Source organism: Catharus ustulatus, chromosome Z, assembly GCF_009819885.2.
Source record: "Catharus ustulatus isolate bCatUst1 chromosome Z, bCatUst1.pri.v2, whole genome shotgun sequence".
Lineage (NCBI taxonomy): Eukaryota > Metazoa > Chordata > Aves > Passeriformes > Turdidae > Catharus > Catharus ustulatus.
In genome coordinates, this window is record NC_046262.2 from 13,492,583 (window position 1) to 13,517,740 (window position 25,158).

The 25,158-nt window shown below is 41.4% G+C and overlaps 2 protein-coding genes across 2 annotated transcripts in view; both read right to left on the reverse strand.

The window, feature by feature from the left end:
• Nucleotides 1-6,734: 6,734 nt before the first annotated feature.
• On the reverse strand, nt 6,735-9,344 carry RPL37 (ribosomal protein L37). Its single transcript, XM_033086205.2, has 4 exons — nt 9,262-9,344; nt 8,499-8,634; nt 8,072-8,156; nt 6,735-6,846 (listed from the first exon to the last, which is right to left on the reverse strand). The coding sequence occupies exons 1-4, from the start codon at nt 9,262-9,264 to the stop codon at nt 6,777-6,779; spliced, it is 294 nt and encodes a 97-aa protein (XP_032942096.1). The 5' UTR covers nt 9,265-9,344; the 3' UTR covers nt 6,735-6,776.
• Nucleotides 9,345-9,960: 616 nt separating this feature from the next.
• The window catches only part of LOC117010537 (complement component C6-like), a 98,859-nt gene continuing 83,661 nt past the window's right edge, over nt 9,961-25,158 (reverse strand). Inside the window, exon 20 of the mRNA XM_033085051.1 lies at nt 9,961-11,661. Within this exon, the coding sequence (XP_032940942.1) occupies nt 11,508-11,661 (154 nt within the window). The 3' untranslated portion in view covers nt 9,961-11,507. The remainder of the gene's footprint in view (nt 11,662-25,158) is intronic.

Here is a 25,158-nt window from a genome sequence, read left to right on the forward strand (position 1 = left end):
CCAGACCCCATCATGGGGATACGAAGAAAAGCAGGGTATCCTAACGCCGAGATCTCGTAATTACCTTGTCCCTGTATCCTGCCCTCTGACTTGCTTTACCAGCCCCTCACGCCGCTCATTTACATTGCATTTCAGCTACTAACCTGCCTTACTGTGTTTTCTATACATCGAAGACCATATTTCTTTCATTGTTGACTATAACTGGATTAATTTAATCGCATTCCAACTCTGCATTGAAAGAAACACATAAACCTGGAGAAGGAGTGACTATTGGATGGGTATTTTCAAACGGAGACATCATCGGCTGAAGAGGAAGGTTATGGGCAACTCGCATGCCTTCATTTCCTTTCCCTAGTTCTCCAGACTAACTGAATGATTCAATCTAAAATGGTTTCTCTTGCTTACCCTACACACAGCCCCGAATGTGTTTGCAAATAGGTAAATACATCAGATAAGAAACGAACTATTTTATTCTATTTTGGCCCTAAATCCAATTCAGAGAGCCTGCAACATTACTTACATTATGGTCACTAATTTACCTGTTGGAATACAGAAATTCTGATCTATGCAAAAATTGTATATTTTAAGAAATTCCTCTATGCTAATGGCATAAAAAAATCATAGGATTGAGGGATTTTTCCACTCAAGGGAAGAATCTTCATACCCTCACTCTGGAAAGGGAAGGGATGTGTCAGAGGTGTGTCCATTACAAAGTGGGACTGAGCTCTAACAGTATATAAACCGTATATATAAAGTGATTGTCAGCCAGATGTTTCTAGGTCACCTGTGTCAGCTTAGCAGCCTTTAGCTCAGCAGCCTTACCTAAGTTATCAGCATTATCATTTGTGGGATCCTTTCTCACCAACTTTGCCACATCTCATGAATGCCAGTTTCTGGCAGGAAACTCTGCTTTTCATATCCTCAGGATGTTTAACTTTGAATAGTTGAGTCAGGCTGGTCTCAGCATTCTTCAGCACCAAAAGCAGTGTGACACCCCTCCTCCATCCACCTCTGGTAACTTTTGCTAACAAGACAAAGTTTGAGCAGTTTTATCCCACTTACAGCATACTGCTATACTACAATAGTAACAATACACTACACTACAATAGAATTGCACAAGCTTTGAAGTGTAATTATAAAAATTATTTGGCCTGGTATTAGATCTTTGGCTCTAAAAATCTTGTACATCACAAGTAGGAAACAGCCACATAAATCAGAATATACAAACTAGCGTAGTATGTGATCTGAGATTTTGGGGGAAAATATTTATTGTCAGGTTATCAAATTTCAGGGTGGGATTGGATAGCAGTCTAACATCAGGAAAAGAAAACTTGGCAAGTTCTCTTTTGTAATTCAAAAAACATTAACCATTTGGAAACATTTTTTGTAGTATGAGGAGAAAAATATGTGTTGAACATCACACTGGGGAAAAAAAAGGAATTGATTGAGCCATTAAAATGAAGACAGAAAAATTATTTGGGATATCTGCAGAGCTCATTTGTGTCTTTCTACCAAATTATTACAAGCTATTTTTGACTTTAACTTAAGGTGGTGTCCTGATCATGACAATACAATGAGAATTCAAAAAGCTCTACAGGTTTATACTAGAAAATTATATAATTTAATTAATTACTAAGTAATCTCTTAATCTCTTAGATACCAGAACATTTTAGAACATGAAAACAAATGAGCTATTAAAGTCAGATGGAAGCCATATAGAAGCCATTCATTGCTTTTATATTTGCAGCCAAAAGTGAGTGATACCAAAATATTTTGTCAATTTGTATAACGACTTTTATGTTTACATCACTGCATTCAGTTTTACTCAAAGTTCTTTGTCACACCTTGAGCATTAAGGTACTTAAAAAAAAAGGAAAAAAGCATCAAATCTACAATAGGTCCCAGGCTGACTCAAATCAAGTATAATCTAGGCAAAGCCTTATAGTAAGGTCACAATGGATTAATAGTTTAATACTTGATGCATATGTAAAATACATATGAACCTACACAGCTGCTTGAACTTCACTCAGTGTGAAAGGTAATGATAAACATTTTGCAATACTAATCAGCAGCACTGCTTCCTCCGTTATCTTCTGCATGTAAGAGTCACATTAGAAGACTGAGCTTCTTCGGCTGACAGTGCAACTTTGAGTAATGTATTGTGAGGGTGTGGGTGCAGGTTGTCCTCTTAGAATAGCTGTAGGAACAAAACATACCAGAGGAATTACTCCATGAGTCTTTTAAGCCAACTTACTTTCTGATAACCTCTCATTAGAGTATTTTCCCTTAAAAACCACATGCAGTACCTTAAAACCATTTTTTCTGTTTATTTATCACTGGGCATGCCTCTATTTCTAAGACAGAATTTTAAAACAAAAAATTAATTCAGAGCTGGCTTAATGATTTCTGTCAATTATCTCCATAATCTTATTTTGAGACAGAAAATTGCTGTTAAATTCACCTTGTGCAGTTTATTTATTTTAAATGTAAATTGGTTTTATCTCTTCAATAATTTATTCCCACATGTGGGAAGACTCAGGGCACTCTAGTGTAAATAGAGCTGCTGTTCTGTGGAAACACTGCCAGCGTTGTGTTACAGGTGCCACCGGAGCTGTGGATCCTGGCATGCACACCCTTTGTGACACACAGGGAGCCAGTGCTGTGGTTCAGGGACACTGCAAGGTTTTCCTACCCATGTCTGCCATCAGGCCCATGTATAGTTCAGGGCCAGCAAGGAGACCAGGAGTGGCAGATGATGTAACAACTAGACAGTACAAGAGAACAAAGGATTGAAGATAAAAGGGAAAACATTCTGTTTTACTAACCGTATGCTACTAGCTGGCATTAAGACTTCTTAGGCATCATTCATGCACTTTGCAAACAGGTATATGCTTCTTGCCCTTTGACTTCTGACTCTACATTACTGCTGAATGTACAGCACATTTCTTCTGCAAGCACCCGGTGCTATTTCCACTTTCCCTCTCCTTCCCCTAAAAGCGTATGTCTTGCCTAGCTCCAGGCTTGTATCTCTTCTGCTCTTTCTAGCTTCTAAATTGAAGACACTGCAAAAATCACAGAATGGTTTGGTTTTGAAGGCACCTGTAAAGATCCTCTAATCCAACCTGCCCCTGCAGCTAGACCAGGATGCTCAGAGCCCAGCCCAATCTCTTCTGAAATACTCCCAAGGATTGAGAGTATTATAGCTTCTCTGGGCAAACTGTTTCAATGTCTCAGCACCCTCACAGAAAAAGACTTCTTCCTTTTACATAGCCTGAATCCACTTTCCTCTGGTTTAAAACCATTCTCCCTTGTCCCTATTGCAGGCCCTACTGATAGGTCTGTCCCATCTTTCTTCCAAGTCTCCGACAAGTATTGAATGGCTTCCTGGAGCCTTCTCTTCTCCAGGCTGAACAATCCCAACTCTCTGAGTTCATAGGAGAGGTGCTGCAGCCCCCTGTATCTTCTTTGTGGCCCTTCTCAGGGCATGGTCCAACAGAACCACATATTTCTTCTTGTGGGGATGCCACTGAATGCAGTGCTCTGGGGTGAAGATGGAAGGACAGATGGGCAGAATCACCTCTCTTGACCTGCTAGCCACACTGCTCTGGATACAGCCCTGGATGTGGTTAGCTTTCTGGTTTCTGGGCTGCAAGTGCGCATTGCTGGCTCATGTATAGCTTTTCAAGCACCATGATCCTCAATCACTTCATCTCTCAGCTGGGCTCTGCCTTGACCCAGGCGCAGGACCTTGCACTTGGCCTTGCTGAGCATCTTTAAATGCATATGAGCCTGCTTGATCTTGTCCTTCTGCAGGGCATCCTCTCCCTTGGACGTGGCAACCACACCGCTCAGATAGGTGTCCCCTGCAAATTCTCTGAGGGTGCACGCAATCCTTCTGTTCACCTACTACAATCACTGATGCCATGTTCACTGTGGGGAAGGTTACACTTTGACCTTCCCTGGTGACTCATAGCCTACAGAAGCCCTTCCTCCTCCTTGCAGCTTTAGTGACACCTTGGCCTTCCCAGACCTATCCTGTCACAACTGAGAATGTCCCCATGCTCTTTACAGGATACCTCTTCCTCCTTCCCTGTCTTTGAATTTCCTTCTTGCCCTTCAGTTTGGCAAGCAGGTCTTGACTCAGCCATGCTATTGGCTTTCCTTTCCTGGTTTCTTACAGATGAGGATTGAAAGCTCTTGCTTCCTGTGGAACACACACTTCAAAATATGCCAGCTCTGTTCCATTCCTACTCTGAGAGCAGTGGGTCCCATTGACTAGTTCCTTCAACCTAAGAACTGCTGAACTCTCTTGCAGGGACATGCTCATTGCAGCTTGCTGTTGCACCAGGGAGCTCAAGGGGCCTCACGTAGGACCACTGTTAATAGGGTTGCAAGATGACTGACTTCAGTCCTCAACCAGCTTTCATCTTGGCCACCATCCAAGGCAGAAATTTTCAAATGTCTATAGCCGTAATATTATTCCACTCAGGCTATGTTTCGGGCAAGTCACATTCCTAGGCTATCAGGGGATGAGTTACTGTTAAGGCAACAAAGGCCTCCATGTCCATTGTATGGACAGTGTTTCTGATAAGTGCAAGGGCAGCTTTGGTGGGGGTCAGGGGTATGGGGAGTTGTTTGAAGATGTTATACATCACCACACAAAGATCTTTTACCAAAGGCAATTAATCTTTCATCACATAAACACCACATAAACACCTCTCTGCCTTTAAGAAACTAAGACTTGTACAGTGAACAACAGGAAATGTAATTTCTGATACAATTTGGACTACACCCTCTATCGGTGACGGATACAAAAATCACGCATTACAGACTGGGTATGACAATACTTCTGTATACATAAAGTATATAGTGAGCATTATGCAGAGGTTCAATTGATAACCCTCTAGTTACAATTCTTAATGAAATCTCAACAAAAGATTATACACTGAGCAGTCAGCAATGCAGCCTTTCAATATTTAACAATATACTACAAAGAAATGCATAAAAAAACCAATCTCCTGTACAATGCAAATATAACTGACACATGAAGTACACAACCCTTTCTGAATAGGACAAAAGACATTCACAAAAAACTAATTTCCTGCACCTCACCAGGAATTTTAAAACAATTGAAAATGGCTGCCAAAATTCTTGTCCATAAAATTCATTCTTGCTGCAAGTTCTCCCTGAAATAAAGTGTTTCAGTTACTCCAAGTCATTGGAAATTTTAAATTGCTGTTACCACACTGTGTTGCTTATTATACAAATGTTAATTTTTCAAGATCAGAAGTTATGAGAAGCTAATAGTAAGAGCAGCCAAGTAGCTAAGCACTTACCCTTAGTGTTTTATCATGTCTGCAAGCCAAACAGGCTGTTCAGAGCCAAATCCCATGCTATAGAAAGATCACCTAAGATTTGGCAGGCAAAGGCATTCACTCCTACCCATAATCAGAATACCTGCCATACCACTGTCCAACTGTACCATTGCTCTGAAAGCCCTTCCTTGGAATCCTGCTGACCTGCTATTCTCAGAGAATAAGGACACATTTTTGATTAGTTCATCCCTATGTGTTTCCCCAACATCACCAAAAATCACATTTCAGGGGCACTCCTTAGACCCGGGGATACATGGCCAGTACTGTGCAGTGTATTTTAAGAGCATCACTACCACTTAGATTCAGATTTTCTCAAATGAATCTAGAGCAAGTAGAGTCTATTTGTTACATGCTACACAACAGCAGCAAATGACTTCTTTTGGTTTAGAAACAGCCAGAGTTGATATGCTGGAGGTATCCAAAAGCTGCAGTTGGGCACTCCAGTTTCACACATTTGTGTGTGAAAATTTCTGTGATTTTGCAGAAGGTGACACATTAACTGCTGGTCATTCAGGAGTCACAAAGCCATATTCTGTTTCAGGAAGTTAAGAACAAAACTAAGAGCACTGAGAACAGCCTCAGAAGCTTAAAGATCAGTTTCTAGTATTGCCTCTGCAAAGCAATCTGAAAGTCCTGTAAACTCTCACAGTAATTACTGCAATTCCCCAAATTTTCATAGCAGCACCTTATCATCATTTAGTGTAAGTTTGAATGCCAGTAACACAACGTAGGGTACAAATTCATAAGGCATTTTAATGCCAACTGACTTGTCTGGTATTATTTATACCCAAACTCGGATCTCTAAGCCAGCTTTCCACACCAACCCCACCACGTCATTCAGGCAATTCTGTCCCACCCACAGCAGATCTCCAATCCCCCTGTGTCTGTGCACTCCAGGCTTGGGGAGTTTCTTTTTGCCCAAGCAGCAATGATACACCCAGTAAGCAGGCTTTGCAGGCTTTTCAGTACCATAGAGCAATAAAAAAAGAACACTATTGGAAATCCCTTTTTCACTAATGCCTCCCAAGACAGCACCAGAGCTATTATGACAGCTACTATCTTTAAAACCAAAATCTGAATCTCCATGCTATGGCAGACTGAGATCAAAGGCACACAGGGCAAATCCACGGTACCAATGCTCCCCTGCTCTAGTAGGAGACTTTCTCTGCGTAATATAAACAAGATTCTTTTTCAGTTCAGAGATTATGGTCCTTCTCAAGACAGAGATAATAGCAAATGAAGAGTCAATTAAAGGATTGCTTTAAATTACTGAGTTCAGAATTTGTGTTTTTAAGTATTTATGTATTTTCATGAATGCTACATTTCAGTGATGTAAAGTATGGAAAAAAAGGTGACAGATTTTCTGGATAAGACCATTTATTTTAACAAACAGATGAGTCTTTAAGACGAACTGGAGGCTGCAACAGCTGCTCTCTTGGGCTTCGGTGTGGTTCCCTCACGGAATCCATTCCTGCAAGTAGAAATATGGTTACCACTTTTTGAGAAGTTGATTCCTGCTCCTTTTTTTTTTTTATATTTTCTGACAGTTTAGACAAAGCTCACTAACTTTTTTTCAATTTATCTCAGCAATGCACTGAAATCACTACAGATTCAAACCCTTTTAAAAAGAAACACATTATTTTAAATTGTCTTGAATAACCAGTATGGTTATTCTCTTCTGCTGAAGTCAATTTGATTTCTTGAAACAGGAAGATTTTATTATCAGAGTGAACACTGCAAATACAGCTCACCTGCTGAAAGTATATCTTAGCTCATGTTCCTTCTATGCAATCCAACTAAAGAGGTCCTGTTTGTGAAGCCTGTTTCTTACAAAAATCCTCTATGCCTCCAACCACACCCTTCAGCCCTGAGCTTGGTTTGGGTGACATTTCTACTCGAGCAACACTCAGTGGAAAGCAAGCTAAAACTGCACACTGGAAGGTGTTTTGTAACTGCTGGGAAAGAATGAATTAACCAAAACAGATGACTTGATCCCTCAACCACATCCAAGACGACTTAAATATCTCCTACCTTTTGCTACTAAAGCCAATCTACATTTTTATGACAACACTCCTGAATTGTGTGATATTTTTCATATAGCTTTCTTGTACAGCAAACCAGAAACTACAGTTCCATGGGAATCAATCATACAACACCCCTACTACCTCCCAAGTACAACTCAAAAGCTTTCTAACAAATCTTAGAAACTTGCAACTTACGATCTGATATAATACCTATTTAATGCTGACTGAACTCTACATAAAGAGAGGGACTGGAAGATTTTCCTGTCCTGAACTTTTTTCTGAGTAAATGGGGACTGTGTGCATTTTAAGACTTACCTCTATAAAAGTCCCCACTTCAGTGTAATCATCTTATTTAACTGAATTACAAATAAATGCAGTACCACACAAAGCATTTTTAGATGTAACCTTCTTACTACAATAACCTCTGTGTTCTCTACTATCTTCATTTGGTAGAAACATTAGAACTTTTCACACACCCTTTGTCTTACCAGTAAGGCTTTTTTTATCCTCAAAGGAGGATAAAATGCAGGCAACTATACAAAGCACATTATTTCATTACATGACCATACCCCATTAAGTGGCACTAAAACAAAATTAAAATGTTAACTTTGAATGATGAATTTTGTCTATGCAGGATTTCACACCATGCTAGTCTGCAATAAAATGTTATACCTGAATCGACGGTAGACCTTTTTCAGGTGCCTCATGCGACCAGTACCAGTGGTGTTGCGTCTTTTAGCCTTTGCACTCCAGTTATCTAAAATATGTAAGTTACTGTTATTTACCTGCACCAAGTAATTTTACATATTGCATAAATTGTAAAATATTGTAATTGCATATTACATTTGTATGATACAACTATTCAAGCTAACAAAAGAAAAAAAACCAACTGACTATAACTTAATTCAGTTTCTGTGCAATAATATTGCATTTTACCTAACACATAGTTAAATCGTCATTAATTTGAACAGAGCTCCAAAATGCAAAATGACAAAACTGCAATATCACAGTTTTCCTCCTTGACTGGAAAACAAGCCAAACTACTGAAGCAAAAAACCCCAAGTTTTTTTAAACTAGAGCCAGTAAGTTTGTTACTTACACTTTCTCTTACGCTTAGCAGGATAACCACATTTCCCACAGGTCGATTTTTGCAGATGATACGCCTTGGACCCACATCGACGACACAGGGTGTGTGTCTTATTTCGTCGCTTACCAAACGATGACGTACCCTTCGTCTGAAAAGCATTTCAAGACATGGAAATATCACTAACGCTTTCAAGTCACAAAACCGAAAGAACAAGCCTTAGAAAGCCGAGCGCAAAACAAGTCCTATTAACACGTCAGAGGGACATTCAATTGAACCATAACTCACTTTTAACTACCAGCAGTCTCCATTTTCAGAACTCACTGCCGCCATTCCTTATGTGCCCCCGCCCTGTGCTGAAGTAAAACGGAGCCCCAGCGCGCTTGTATCCGTCCCTTTCTCCCCATACCCATCACCCTGAAGCCGCTCTCTCCTGACGAAAGGTGACTGGCTTCACACACAGCAGCCGCACACTCACCCCTGGCGACCGAACCCCATCTTGCTACGTTACCGCCCGGCTGCTCGGCCACGGCGGCAGCAGGCACGAAGCAGGAGTCCCCAGAGCGCCCGCGGCCCCACGCCCCACCACGGCCTCCCCGCTCGGCCCGGCGCGGCAGCCGCCACCCGCGGCCCCGGCTCCGGCCCCGCCGCCACCCGCCGCCCAGCTCGGCAGCGGCGCGGAGCCTTCCCCCCGCGGCTAGCCCGAACCCCGCGGCGCCCCCGGCCTGGGGCGGCGGCGGATGGCAACGGATGTCCCGCGAGCGAGCCCAGGACTCACCATCTTCGCCGGCCGCCAGCACCAAAGAGGCCGCGCCCCGCCCCGCTTCCGCCACGGCCCCGCGAGCGCTTCCGGGGGCGGGCGCTCGGGCGGGCCCTGTGTGAGGGGCGGGAGCCGGGCCCTGTGTGAGGGGGCGGGAGCCGGGCCCCGTGAGAGGGGCGGGCGCCGGGCCCTGTGTGAGGGGGCGGGCGGCGGGCCCTGTGTGAGGGGCGGGAGCCGGGCCCCGTGAGAGGGGCGGGAGCCGGGCCCCGTGAGAGGGGCGGGAGCCGGGCCCTGTGTGAGGGGCGGGAGCCGTGCCCTGTGTGAGGGGCGGGAGCCGGGCCCCGTGAGAGGGGCGGGAGCCGGGCCCCGTGAGAGGGGCGGGAGCCGGGCCCTGTGTGAGGGGCGGGAGCCGTGCCCTGTGTGAGGGGCGGGAGCCGGGCCCCGTGAGAGGGGCGGGAGCCAGGCCCTGTGAGAGGGGCGGGCGCTCGGGCGGGCCCTGTGTGAGGGGGCGGGAGCCGGGCCCTGTGAGAGGGGCGGGAGCCGGGCCCTGTGTGAGGGGGCGGGAGCCGGGCCCTGTGTGAGGGGCTGGAGCCGGGCCCTGTGTGAGGGGGCGGGAGCCGGGCCCTGTGTGAGGGGCGGGAGCCGGGCCCTGTGTGAGGGGGCGGGCGGCGGGCCCGGGCCGCGGCCGCGCGCTTTCTGTCCAGTGCCTCGGGGCCAAGTACTGACCTGGTCACGCCGGCAGTCGAAGTTACTTTTGCAGAATCACAGAATCGCCGGCTTTGTAAAGGGTTTACAAGACCATCCAGTCCACCCGTCAGCCCAGCGCAGCCTCTGTAACCCTAAACCCCTAAACCCATCACCCAGTGCCAGAGCCAGACTCCTATTAAACACCTCCAGGGAGAGCGAGTCCAGCACCTTCCGGGTGACCAATTTGTGACCACCCCAGCAGTGACAAAATTTTTTAAGGTGAATCTCCAATCTCTTCAGGCCATTCTCTGTTGTCTTCTTTGTAGGCGCAGCAGAAGAGACCAGCCCCCACCTCACTACCCTTAATTTCAGGTAGTTGTAGAGAGTAATGAGGTCTAATGTGTGAGTTTTAAGGAGTGAAAAATATTCTGTGATTCTCTGAAAATCTGTTATTTAAATTCTCACATGCCTGCCTGCTATGCATTTTCAGTAGACTTAAGATCGATACACAATTCTATCTTGAGAGAGTTCATTTCATGGGAAATTGGAGAAATGTATATATATCTTATTAGCAGATCATTACCTTGTCAACCCAAACAAAGATAGAAATTGATGCTATAGCCAGTTATTTATCTTTGATTGTAGAATTATGTAACTTGTTTTACAGTACTTGATGAAAGCATGTATTTTTCTTAATTAATCTTTGTTTACGGACTAAAAATGCAGGCACTTTTAAAAAAGTACAGCTGTCTGGGCCCAGCAGAAGCCAACAAACTGTGAGCAACCTTCCCACTATGAATTAGTTGAAATCCTATGAGATAGAGCTCTGATCAGAAAAAGGGCTAGTTCCGTGGTACAAATTAGTGAAGCTGTGTCTGATCTGCTGCATTTTTACTCCTGGACAAATCATCTTCATATGGTTGTCTAAATATTAATTTGTCCTCACTTTTTTTGGATTGCAGCCTCTTGTTAAGTTCTTTTGGTGCTAATTTATGTAGTGGGAGACCTTTGGTCTCTGCTAAGGTTAAGGGATGGAGAAAAAAGCCATTTTGACTTCAGCAGCATGGCTTCCAGACCCAGAAGGCTGTGGCTCTGGGGCTGTGGCTGTTCACTCACTTCTCTCATTTTTGAGTGGCAATCTCTGTTTCTGAAATAACAGAAATCTTTGCCTGTATTCTTTTATCCTCACATGAAATCCAGGACTTAGTCCATCCATAGTCCTGCAGTAGTTAAAAATGAGGGATTGGTTCCAAATGGTAAATCATCCTATCCTAAATTAGGTGTCTGAAGTAGGGTGAAAAAATGATCTTTGGGAGGAATCCTTCTTCCATAAATTCTGAGAGAAGCCTAGGCAGGCCCTTAGGCTGGACACATAGGTAGCTGAAGTTAGGTAAAATTAATTTTACCCTGACTTGACTCAATAAAGATATTTTATAGCAATCCTGTCTTCCTTACCAGAAATCAAAAGAGAAATTGCGGTGTTCTATGGATGAAATGCCATTCAGGAAAAAAAAAAACAAAAAACAAAACCACTTAACTCAAATGGGTATGAATACATCCTGCAGGCTGAACTGGAGTCATATTTCTCCCAGCAACCTTGCTGTGTGCCTTTTATCTAGTGCCTCCTTTGCTCTTTCTTTCTCACTAAATCTCAGAAATCTGGAAGATGGCATGGACATTGGACAGGTGCCATGGCAACAGCCTCCAAACGAAGTTGGTTGGTTTGGCTGCCTGCAAGAATATGCAGGAATTATTCTTGTCCTTTGTGGGATAAAAATAATCTTCATTTACATGTCTTCAAACCTGTTCAGAAAGAAAGATTTTTGCTATTGTCACGCATTTATCTTTAGTATTCAGGAATATTATTAGGGTAGAGCTGTGGCTGACCCACTATCATTCCAGAAGGTCTTAGCCCATGTGAAGGTCACAGGGGAGAACAGAGTTCATTGCCCATTGCTCAGAGCCCACAGGCTCATGTACCGGCAGCTGCTGAATGGCGCCAGTCTAAATTCAGCACTGACTAATTCACACTGCTTCTTTGTTGCATAGGAGGTAAGCCAAAATTTAGAAGGTGACTTGTCTGGATTTCAGAACTTTTTGATGTAGGAAACAGCAGTCTGTCACTGCAGCTGGTACCCCGTCACAGCTTCTGCACAGCAATTTTGGTCCAGCCAGGTTTGTTGATGGAAAAATCCCTTTGTTGTGCCAGCAAACAGTGATCCTGTTAATCTTATAGGCTTGGGTTTATTGAATACCGTGTTCTGCACCATGTTGTGCAGCCTGACTGATCTGGTTGGGGTTAAAACACTGAAATAAAAACCAGATATGCCTTTAGAAATTAGTCTTAGAGTTAATTCTAGTTCAGGGACAGGGACACCAGGACCGGGTCTGGCTAGGCATGAGAGGAAGGGGTCTGTGAGCAGCAGGTAACCTCAGTGGCATTTTTCTTTGATCAGGTTGGATGTCATACCATCACTGGGGTGCAGTACAGCCAGACACACCCTGTGGTGTGGGTGGCTTCAAAAAAGAGGAGTTGAACTGCTATTACAGAACTTGAACTGATGAAAGGACTTGTATGTAACAAACACACCACTGATACCCAAGCAAGTTCTGTCTAATGTCATCGTATGGCATCGCTCGTTTGTGCACATGTGCAGCACCCTTTGAGCAAGCAGGGATGAGTTAAAGGGATGGGAATAGTGAAAATTCAGCCTTCATATATGTGAAACTAGTCAGCACTTAGTGTGAACTTCAATTGTCTTCAGTGGTGCAGAAGTCTTTGTTTCTTAGTGTTTCTTAGATCCTGTACATCCGGTATCCTCCTGAATATTGAACACTTTGACATAGGTAACACCACCTCAGGAATGCTGCAGGAAAACTGAGGAATTCAAGGGCAACATTTTCATGAAGGTTGATTATGTTGCCTTTCTTTCTGGGCATCATCTTGATTTGCAGAGGTAAATATCACAGCTGGAATTACTGGGAAAGACACTGATTATTTGTTACCTAGCAGGCAGAAGCAGCCTAACTTCATTTATATAACATCCAGATTCTTCAGTTTGAAAATTTCTGTGAGCTTGAACCAGAAACATTGGTCACCACAAGATGACAGTAGAGTTCAAGTAAAACCTTTCTACTAAACAGCTCGGTAAAAACTCTCAAACAGTAACAGTAAATTAGGTTAATAAATTGAAATATTAATGAATATTATCTGTACAGTTCTTACATCTCCATGACAATAACAGAAGATTTTAGCAAACAACAGTGTTTATGAATAAGCTTGTTGTATCCTGCTAAAAAACTAATAAGCATAATAGAAAAGGCTTTCTATTTGTTTAAGATGAAAATGAATACAAGAAATTTAAACAGCTGACACTAACTCCTGAAATTGCTTGTCAAAATACAGTGGAAGTGATTTAAAAAAATATAACAACTCAATATTTTTAAATTACAATTCTATGGCAGCCATCCAGTACCTAAAAGATGCTTACAAATAGGATGTAGGGAGACTTTTTACAAGGGCATGTAGAGCTATGGCAAGGGGGAGTGGCCATGAGATGGAGAAAGTCAGGTTTAGATTAGGTATTAGAAGAAAGTACTTACTGTCAGGGCAGGGATACATTGGAACAGGTTACCCAGAGAAGCTATGGGTGCCCCATCTGTGTAAGTGTTCAACACTAAGCTGGTTGCATCTAGTCTGACAGAACACGTCCCTGCCCATGGCAGGGGGGCTGGAACAAGATGATCTTTAAGGTCCCTTCCAACCCAAACCATTCTGTTACTCTATTGCCACTCCTCAGCATCAGAGAAAGAGAGATTAGATAATAGCCTTCAGACCACCTTGGGGGTAGCACCAATAATGTGGAGATCATGGCAGAAGCATGACTACCATCACAAGCAGAGCAGGAAGAGCTCCCCACCGATTTCCTCAGCTGCCTTTACCCTTTATCTTAGAGTACATGCACGAGGAATGTGGGTTTCTTCCCCGCTAGAAACCACACTAGAATCTTTCTTGTTCCATCTGGCTAGGGGAACAGGGAGAGCTTATCTCTTCTCAGCAGAGGTAGGAGCAAGCCTGGGACACACTTGCAACACAGTGCAGCAGAATTCAGAAAATTCAGAATTTTGAAATATCCCTAGTTTCTCTTTGTTTGGCTTTTTACTTTGGTTCTGGTTTTGTTTAGTTTTGATTATGTTTTGTTTTCTTTTAATGCTTATGCATAAATACAGTACAGAGTTGTGGGTTTTTGTTGCACTAAAGTAATTATCAGAGGGACTTTTACGGGTTGAAGAAGTGGTTGCATGGCAGTTTGGGCTGACCACCCAAACAGGATGCATAGGAGAAAACCACAAGTTCCTTTACTAGGTGACAGCTATTTACTGCTCAGTTCTATAGCAACAAAATATTCTTGTCTTGTTAGTCTTGATAAAAAGCAGTCTTTCTTGATCTTGTCTTGTTTGACACTGTTGTCTTAAAACTTAGTTGCATTATTCATGCACAAATGTCTGCACACACAAGCCTTAGAGCAAACTTTTCTTTGGGGAGGTACCAAAAGGATCGGAGCTACCACCATCTGGTATTGTAGTCTGAATCACATTCCAGGTGGAAACACCTAGCTTCTAACCACATGCCTTTTACATTGAAGCAGGAAATATTTTAGTGAGTTGTGAGGAAAATGTTTGTATCAGTACAGACTGCAAAGTACTGGACTAAGTTTTCCTTCAGATGGTTCTGGAATTTTTGAGAAAAGTCTGGTCAAATGGTTGTCTGAAATGGCATTTGGTGGATCTTGTAGTGGGAAGGCAAATAAGCTGGATGACCTTCTGAAGGTTCCTCCCAGCTGTACTTTTGTCATGCTGTGATTTCATAAAAGGCCTCTAACTCTAGAGACATAATTGTATCTCTAATCTCACAGGCTGTCATTTTCTCAGAAAAATGCATTTGACCAATTTTATACTTGGAAAAAAAAGGTCAGATCTTCATGAATTCTGCTTTCAAATTTTCTTTCAGGTCTACTTTTCCTGTTGAGGTGGCTGGCTAAATGCTATGTCCCCTTTCTTAAATGCTAAGTGCTATGTCCCCTTTCTTAAATGCCCACTGACAGGCCTGCATTTTAAACATCCATCCTTCCCCCTTGTTATGTAAGTCTCTGACTTGCATTTTTGGAGTTATTCTAAAGCACATTAAACCCAAAAGATTTATTATTGAAAGTAATTATATAATTATAGTCACAACCCTGAGATTAGCTCAATAGGTCAGAGCATGGTGCTAATAACACCAAGGTTGTGGTTTTGATCCCTGTATGGGCCATTCAATAAGAGCTGGGCTCGATCATCCTTGTGGGTCCTTTCCAACTCAGAATATTCTGTGATACATGTGTATATCTTTCTGTGCAGACACATACACAGATGGTACACACTTAGCTGTACCAAAAATGTTTTCTTTCCTTCCTTTTGTACTAAAAAATACCAAAAGCTTGTCTCACTTATAGCTAGACACAGCTTATACAGAAGCCCAGGCATTATGGTTGAAATTTGCTAACTTGGAAGCTGAGTGTCTACACATAACTTAAAATGTTAATTCTTTAATACTTCCAAATGTTCTGTATGAATGATACATGGGCATAATCTTCAGAAAAGAAATACAGTATTGTCTGTTTGGAAAAAAAATATCTCTTTCTTGCAGAAGTGCTGGGAATAAAAGTCTGGCTATCTTATTCTCTTGATTTTCTCACTTTTTATGTGGAATTACATGCTTGGCTAGTTATGTCTCTGGCATTACATTCCCTCCTTGTGTTTCTCAGCTAAGCTTTAAATGGCTATGTGAATGACTTTATATTTGATAATAGTCTGATTTTACTAAATGTAAGTGATTTTACTTATCACCAGCCATTCCTTAGAACATGGCTTGATAGTCTCCTCTTGGAAGTACTGGAGAAATGCAGAGACATGCCTTTTTACACTGCTTTCTGTCTCCCAAAGTAAGCAGATAATTCAGTTTTAGAGGACTTATCCAGGTTTGGCACCTGTTAGTGGTAAAAGAACTGGTACACCAGATACATGGTAAATTTTCAAATTTCTCATGTATGTATGTTGCAATTAAGAGTATCTATATATGTGAATAAATGCAAAGCTGTGCACAAAATGTAAGGTGTCTGATTTTCTTTTGGAAAAATGCATTTCTCACAAATATTTATTGTTTACAAGTTTCAAGTTTTTACTGTAGATCTAATATTCAGGAAGAAAGTTAAGTGTCTGCAGTAAAATGGAAAGTCAAAGAAGAGGACACTGAAAAAAATTGGGGCACTCCTGTTTCATCTGAAAACCAGCAAAATGAGCCTAACACATTAGTTGTTTGTGTATATATTTATCTTATATCTGACTTCAAGAGTTCTAAAGAATTTGCATTTTTCTTGCTCTGAGAGTACTACAAATGGTTGCTTTCCCTGGTCACCCAGTCACTTCTCTATAAATAAAAATATAACATCACTTCAAAGTAAAAAACCCCTGTCACTTACATAGCACTCTTTACCCTGTATGGATTTGTGGGGGTTGCTTTTAATTTTTGGATGTGAGACACAAGGTATAAGAAAAAAAAGGCTTTGCAGTGGAACAGACAAGTTTTGTGTTTACTGAAGATAAAGGCTTATTCCCCAGGTAAAATAAGTTCACTTTCCTTCTGCAAAATCACTGTTGCATTTTATTATTTTCACTGGCTGAGAACCTTCCCTAAGTACAAATGAATTGCTAACAAAGGTCAGCTCAACTTTGCAGTTACAAATGCTATCTTCTGTTTATTTTGGAATATTTTCCTTGTATCAGGTGTTTTCAGCTTTGCATTTACTGGAATTGAGGCATATTGGCTTCATCAGGGAATTCCCCTAACACCCATGCACAATTTCCCTCTTGCACTTCTTTACTGTACCAAAGATAGAGGACTACATAGTGTCTAACCTTATTAATGTGTGTAAAGAGGACACAGAAAAGAAATGGAGCTTTCTGAATTTTTCTTTTTTGATCACAAACTGGAATTTACAATCCTGTGGCCACAAGACCTAGATTAGACTAACACAGCATGGACAGTCTTCCAGATGTTGCAGTGCAAACTCAACTTCTCCATCAGATGGTGGAGAATATGCCAATATGTACTGTTTTAGATTTGGGTTTTCCCTTTAGTTAGACCTTGTAAACTAATTGCAAAGTTTTCAGCAGAGCTTGAGCATACATTAGGAAGAGATGTAGTCTAAAAAGTCTTGCACCATGTAAAGATCACAAATTTGTGACAAGTCTAAACCTACTTCTTCTTACTATATTTCAACAGCAGAATAAAAGATGGTAGCCCTCTCAGTAACAATATCTATATTTATAATACTGATTATAGTTTAATATACTTTTGTGCTCTGTGTCTCGACCATTTTACAAGTTTGTAATTGACCAAAATGACCACCAGCCTTTCTCAGTGTACCTTTCTCATGGCTGATACTTTTACATGTAAGTACAGTAATTTCACGAGTAGAAGGCGCACTGGAGTATGAGGCGCACTTCTGGGTGTCGGCAAATTCCCAAACTTTGTCCATATATAAGGTGCACCATACTATAAGGAGCACTTGTTTTTGCAGCGAGGATCCGCGCGCAACAAAGTAATGAATTAGTAACGGAATCGCGCGATCACGGGGTTTACTGGCTCAGCTCAGTGCTGAGTGGGCTCGGCTCGGTGCTGCCCCCTGCTGGGGCTGGAGCTCGGCTCAGCTCGGCACTGCCCCGTCTCCACCAGGCTCGCCCCGGCCCGATGCTGCCCCGCTGCCACCAGGGCTGGGTGGGCTTGGCTCAGCTCAGGGCTGCTGCGGGCTCGCACTTCCAGGTTGGCAAATTTCCAAACTTTGTCCATACATAAGGCATTCCGGGGTATAAGGCGCACTTCCGGGTTCAGGCCAAAATTTTAGTCAAAAGGGTGCACCTTATATGCATGAAATTACTGTATTTCCCTGTCCTGGAGCCCTCACTTAAAGCCCAGCTGGCAACTAAGCCCCATGCAGTTGCTTGCTCACCCTTCAATCCCTTACCTGGGATTGAGAATAGAATTGGAAGGGCGAAAGCCTGAAATCTTGTGGGCTGAGGGTTTAACGGGGAAAAAGCTGGGCAAACAAGCAAAGCAAAATAAGGAATTCTTTCCCTGCTGCGCATGCTCAGGTAGGTGTTCAGCCATCTCCAGGAGTGCAGAGCCCCATCACATGCAATGGTTACGTCTCGTGAAGAAAAACATCATTATCAATTCCAAATTCCTCCAGTATCACCTTCTTTTCCCCACTTTGTGTACTGAGCATGATGTTATATGGTCTGGAATATCCCTTGGGTCAGCTGTCCCAGCTGGGCTTCTTCCCTGTCTCCCATGAGTCCTCAGCTTCCTTGCCAGTGTGGCAGTAGGAAAATCAGAAAAGGCTTTGGCTCTGTGCAATCCCTGCTCAGCAATAATAAAAACATCTCTGTATTATCAACCCTGTGTTCAGCACAAATCCAAAATACAGGCATGCACTAGCCACTGTGAAAAAATTACCCCAGCAAAAAATACAGCACACCTGCTTTCATTACTGTCTCAGAAGGCCATGTATGTATTCATCAATAAATGAGCAGAAATTTGTATCTCTCTTGCCATGAGGCCCTAGAAAGGATGAACTAGGAGGCATCCTTGTCTGTTGCTATCATAATCCTTATATTTTACATTCTCTCTTTGGGATTATCAGTATTTATCTCTTATTTTTTATAATTTATAAAAATCTCAAAGTTATTTGCTAGTTCTAAAAAGTCTGTAGATTGCTGTTTGCTGAATACTTTTTTCTAGCTATTGAAAGTTCTGCAGAAGCTCCACCTCTCTTAGAAACACAATACTTTTGATTATTTTCATGATGGTCTTTCAACCAAATAAGCACAGAATGGGATGTCTTCTCAGGCTGAGTGGGGCCAAGTCCAACTTCCAGAAATGAAGATTCTTTCAGAGATGTTTAGTGATATGGTCTCCGCTATTAGATAAAGCATTTCTTATTTATATAACTCCAGCTAATCCAAGCTGTTACATAAAAGTAATTGGATGGCTGAATAGGAAGAAGTTTTCTGAGAATTTTATATCTGGAAATAAAAAAATACGTCATTAGCATGGTCACAGTGACCCTGTGCTTCAGTCTTACTCCTTTTAACGGAGCTGCAACTACAGAGAAGTCAGAGTAACTCACTATGCTTATAAGCTTGTTGTGGAAGAAATAGCTAATGTTGAGCACATCTAAACTTCTCTGGGCTCAGGTGAATCTCTGCAACTGCATTATCCCTTTCTTATTACTGGTACATGTTTTCAATTATCGCAGGCTGATGGTGGTTGTATACATAGCCAGTCCAGAATGAGGTAGAGCTGGAGTCAAGGCTATGTTGCTTCTGTTTCTACACAATGCCTCTATGAAAGTTTGCAAAACCTTACTTTATCATTGAACTTTGTTTCCAGCTGGAAAATATCCACAAAACCTTATTCCAGGAAGTTTGACAGTAGCAGCTAGGGTTAATTACTGACTTCTCAAGTAAGCTGACAAAATTAAATTAATTTCAGATGGTCCTAAAAATGCTGTAGTTCAAAAAGATATCCTAATAAGATCTGTTTCTTTGAAGTCCTGCCTTCATTTTGTTCCCTAACTCTTCTTTACAGGAAAGGAGACTTTGTTCTGCTTATTGGAAAACATTTTTAAAGTTTTAATTTCAAGATACTTGGAAATTTTCAGAGGGAGACTAATGGACTTTGATGAAAGATTTTGTTCAAGGTTTGGTGCTTGAGGCATTTTAGCTTTTCAGCTAGTTACAATAATAAGTCTAGAATATATTCACTGATTCAGAAAGAAAAAGAAATATAAAAGCATGGGCAAGGTTGCTAATGGTTGATATTTGACATTCTATCCACTCTACAGAGAAATCAGAAAGAGATGATATTTTAAAAAGCACCAAGACCTCAGGCCAGAAGAGATCTGGATTATCAATGTGAGATACTGCTCTCTCAGGCAGTCATATAAAGCTCCTCATGAATTTATTAAACTGTAGGAATTAAACTTAGAGTAAACAACGTAGAAAATACAAGAAAAAAATAAACAAAAACTTAAATCATTGGATGCTTGTGAAAAATTGGCTTTGTTTGGGTCTGAGGAGTAATTGCTTAGAACAGGGTCAGTAGTCCTCCCTGTAGTTTAACCTCTAATACATACCTTTATATACTGTGTGTGGTTCTGTGTCACTATTAACACAAATGGAATAATATTTCACTCTAACCTGTTTCATATGACACTTCCTGTGTTAGCATATTTAAAATGCTAAAATCTTGATACCAGCCCTCTGGTTCATTAAATTCACCTGTTTTATAGATGTGTGAGCTGCTCTTGCTGGACACATGAGATCATATAGATCTGCTGTACACACAGTACCTCTGCTTCTGCACGCAGCTTGTAGGTGAGCTCTCAGAAGAGCTTGTGCAGAAGCCCTTGACCCCTGTGAGCTCTGTGGGCAATATTTTCAGGCTGAGAGGGACTCAAAGTGGATTTCAGCTTGATCCCAACCCTTGGTGATGAAGACCATTGAAAATCCCTGTTTGCTGTCATCTCCCCAGGTAGATGGTCGGAATCTGAGCAGTTTTTGTCAGCCTGAAGATGGAATGTCTGAGGGAGACAAGTATCAATGACACTAACAATGAAAAGTAAATATTCACCTTCAATGAACAGCTAAATCAGGCCTGTCTAGGCAACTGATCACTAAATAGTATGCATTTGGAAGACACAGTCCTGTCCAGGGGAGTCCTTTGGAGCAGTGAGCACTATCTGCCAGTCTAGGATGAGCAGAAACCAGAAGAGTTTGTGCAAGGTGTTGGTTTACTGGCAGTTGAGTAGATGCAGTGGCTGGCTGCATCTACAGACAGAAGGTTCTGCTTCTGCCCTCCTTATTTTCCCACTTCCCACCTCTTTTGTCCCATCTCTATTTTCTGTGATTGTGTGTATGTTTTTACCCTCTCCATGGGTCTGATATTCACTGGACCTTTCTGGAAAAAAAACCTAACTCATAAACTCAGATTTATTTTTTCCCTGGATTTATTTTTTGTTATTGTGATAAATGAAACTGGCTCAGAGAGGACTGAAGTGTGCCGAAGCCAGCATCAGATGTGCAGAAGAAGCAAGCACAGAAGAATGCAGTAGAATGCAGATGAATGGTGCTGATTGGGAGTAAAAGCAGGCAAAGACATGGAAAAAAAAGAACAGTAACTCAACTTTGGGCATGTTCAAGCTGCTGAGTTAGTTCACCATGTCTTTGGTTTTAAGATCAGAACATAACTCTAAAGAACAGCAATTATTTGTTTTCCCAATGATAACCTTGGTGTGCAATACAGCCAGAAATATCTGTGCTCTGGACAAGTCTCATGTATTGCTGATATAACACGGAAGCTCTTTGAGTTTTGAATCCAAATAACTTGAGCCCTTTTGTTCTAACCCAGTTCTTTCAAACCAGAACCCTCACAGCCCTTGTTTGTTTAGTGTAGTTTCTGCAGCATACAAATTCTAGTATCTAAGGCAATATCCTTCTACAGGGTCCCCTGAGAGAGAATCATTTGCATTAAAGTTAGCACAGCAGTAATGCTGTTTGACATATTTCATGGAGACACATCCCAAGGCATTGTCATTAATCCTTGAAACACAGCTGAAACACGGCAAATACATAAAAAGCAAAACAGGCAATTAAAAAGCTTTAAAAAAAAGAAAGTGAGATGGCCTTAGCATACAGAAACAAATACAAAAACTCTCCAAGTCAATTTCACAATTCAAAATCGTAATAACAGGATGTTCTTTCCCCACTCAGTTGTCACTGGAACCTTGGCATTTGCAGTAGTCACAGAGCACAGACTGTCTTTAGGGCTGTAATACATAATGAAGTTGGACAATGAAGACACAAGACTATTTAAAGCTTGGTAAACTATTGAGTAACCTTAGCATCAATCCTATAAAAGGCCAGAAGTCTACAGGGAAATATCATTGATATAATTATATTCTGGTTGACCTTAGTGTGAAGTAGAATACAGACAATACCATTTCAGGCTGTCCCTAGACCAGGCAGGATATCATTAGCCCAGCAAATGAAGCATTGCATTAATCACTCCTGTGCTAGGACTATCATTTGATGCAAGACAAAAAAGTCCCCTGCCTTATGGCTAACCCTTTGTGTCTCTCAAACTATTCCACTTTTAATCCCCTAAAACATTGGGTTTGATTCTAAAGAAATTTATTTTATTAATTCTAAGGGTTTATTTATGAATACACAGTAGAAATATTTGGCAAGAACCAAAAGCTGCTATTATGAGAGAGTAAAATGGTTACTAGTTAGTTGCCATTTTCACAAACAGTAAGGGAAAATCAGCTTCCACTTTTGTGTAAGTTGCACTCTGCCCTTTGTTGCGGTGCCATCATGGGAAGCCATTGGGGGACTCCCCAATAAGACCTTTTACTATAATTGATGTTATTACAGAATATTGTCAGTCAAACTGAGACTATACTACGTGTTGCGCAGTCACAAAATTCAAGTGTAAGTAGATGTTAATGCTACTGCATATTGCCTTAAGTGTCAGTTAAATCCACCAAAAAAGTAAGAAACTATGTGAAATGGTTCAGAGGTTAAATGCTAAATAGAAAAAAAGCAGCTGTAAGTACCCTATGGAATAAGAATCAACCATTCCTAGTCCCATTGCTCTAGAGGAGAGACTGAACACCCATCTACTGCAAAGCAGTGAAGTGCCATGGAGCCTATGGACTTTGCACAAATCTAGCCCTATCCTCCCTCTGATTTGCACCATGTTGGTTCAGTTTCTTTACTTTTGTAACTCTGATGCCAGGAAAAAAGGAGGGTCCTATTTCCAAAGGAATAAAGACAAAATTGTTAGGTTGTAATACCTGAAAATGTGTATTAAAATGTATATTATACAGCATCTGCCAGAATAACATTTTTGTCTTGCTGAAATACTTTTTGCAGGAAGATAGTCTATCAATGTAAACTCATTTGAATAGGACACCATTTGAATATGACACCGTTACTAGTAATGATTTGACTACCTATTAATTGAGACCAGATCCCTGCCAACAGACACACTTTCTTTGCTAACTTTAATTGTCCTTTTTAATATTTATTTGCATGTTTTGTTTGGGACTGAATTACGGTGTATCTTGGTCTTGAGGGTTATTATAGGTAATGATATACTTACAAAAAATGAAGTTGCTATCTAAGCCATGAAAACAGCTGACTGAAAGATTAAGCAATATGTCTGGATAGATAAAATATTCTTTGCAATTCTGGGCCAGCTATTAAAGGTCTTCATTCAGTTTTAATAATTTCATTTGTAGGCAAATGACCACTGTCAGTGTTGTACAGGTTGGTCATAAACTAAATAGGAGCATGAGTGCTTTGGTGAAAAGCAATAAAATATATTGAAAGTCTGTGAATTACATTATCAAAGCGATTCAGAGTTGCTAAACCTTAAAAGTCCCAAAGACAGGCTCTGACTCATCAAAATTGGCTTTAAGGAGTGGACATAGGCATCACTCATGTGAATGGAGTAGTGTGACCCAAGATCTAGGCATCTCCTTAAGGAAGACAGACCATGGCAACAGAGTGCAGGGCTTAGAACTCAGCATGATGTGATGCTGTGACATGAAGCATTTAGTTTTCTGAGGACTGTGTAAGCAGTTCATAATTGGTGTGGTATCAAAATTGGCTGAAGTCTAGTATATGAGGTATCTTCACATAGGAGTACTACTTTTTCATAGGGGCTTTATCTGGGGTACACTAGGATAAATTAAGGTAAATTTCCTCAGCATTTTCATTGTCATTTTCATGCCATTACTGCAGTGGATCAGCTCTGAAAAGTGAGCGTTCTTCATGAGTATTTCCACAAAAAAGCATGTAGACCAGAATTGACCAAAACTTGCATTCAGATTCATAAGCTGATTTTCACTGTGAAATTTGATACACAAAAATCAGTACAACTTTGGAAGTGGAGAATGAAGATTTGTGCTTAAAATTAAATCTTAATAGAATCAGCTTTATTCTAGAGCAACTGCAGCTGTGATTTCAGCCATGGTGTAGTGCATGTGACCTGGGATTTCTCAAAAGTCTTGTTCAGAGGAAAGAAACTGTGAGAAGATAAGAAAAAAATGATTCTTCTTTCAGTAAGTGCTCACAATTTTCTGCCAGCCCCAGTTAATATATCCAAGCCATGATTTATATGTCTTAAAAATACTGAACAGCTCCCAAAGCAGGCTATGTCCCTGGAGAAAACTAGATGGGTTAAGGTTAAAATTCCTTGGCAATATTCAGCCTTTTAGGGAAAGAAAAGTAGGGTAGCAAAGCAGAGTGAGAAGAGATGAACTGCAACAGACAGACTGGCTGACTCCTTTGGCTTCCAAATGCTAGAAGTGCATTTTCCCTGGTAATTGCTGTATATCTGGGTATTTTGTCTAACATGAAGGTAAGAAAATTGCTTACTTAATTTGTACTGGTGAAGTGAATATGGAAAGTGCAATGAAATATTAATTTATGTGTAGAAATAGTTAGCTGAAAAACATAATTGGATAAAATTTCAAGAAAAAAGAAAATTTAAAAACAAACTTGCACAAGCAAACAATCTGACTAGTGTATAGATTGCAGAAACCATGAACAACTGCCTGACCTAAAAAAGAGAGGAAAAAGTAGAAAAGCAAAGTAAATTTGCTTTTACTTCTTTCTTTTTTCAGGTGCTGGGGATTTTTCTGTTGCTGGAAGTTTCAGGCTTCTTTACGATTTTTTCCAGGTGAATATTTATTTAACAAAACAAATGCTGAAGGTTAAGCATGTATGATTGTGGTGCGTGGTGTGAGGCAGGGTTTCAAGGGGTCATCAGGTGCATTTCCTGGAGAAATACACACTGTTTGGTGTCTGCTCTGGCACTACCACCAGTCACGGTAACAGTGAGGTATTATGGTGTCCTTTAACTTCTACCCAGAGAAGTCAGCCATCCCTGGGGAAGAGAGTGCACAGTGGTGGTGTGAGGCACAGCAACCCATATCCGTGAAACACAGAAAAAACTGGGCACAGCTTACCCCAAGCCAGCCCCAGTCCCAGGGACAAGTTGCACCTCCAATGCCTCCCAAGGAAACTGGCAGTTTGTTTTGTTGCTGATCTTTAGACTAG

Bases quoted from the DNA above. Each gene is read 5' to 3' on its own strand.
- RPL37 (XM_033086205.2), bottom strand. The intron at 8,157-8,498 runs GTAAGTAACAAA...TACATATTTTAG, and splicing joins TGCTAAGCGTAAGAGAAAGT to ATAACTGGAGTGCAAAGGCT. The intron at 6,847-8,071 runs GTATAACATTTT...TTCTACTTGCAG, and splicing joins AAGGTCTACCGTCGATTCAG to GAATGGATTCCGTGAGGGAA.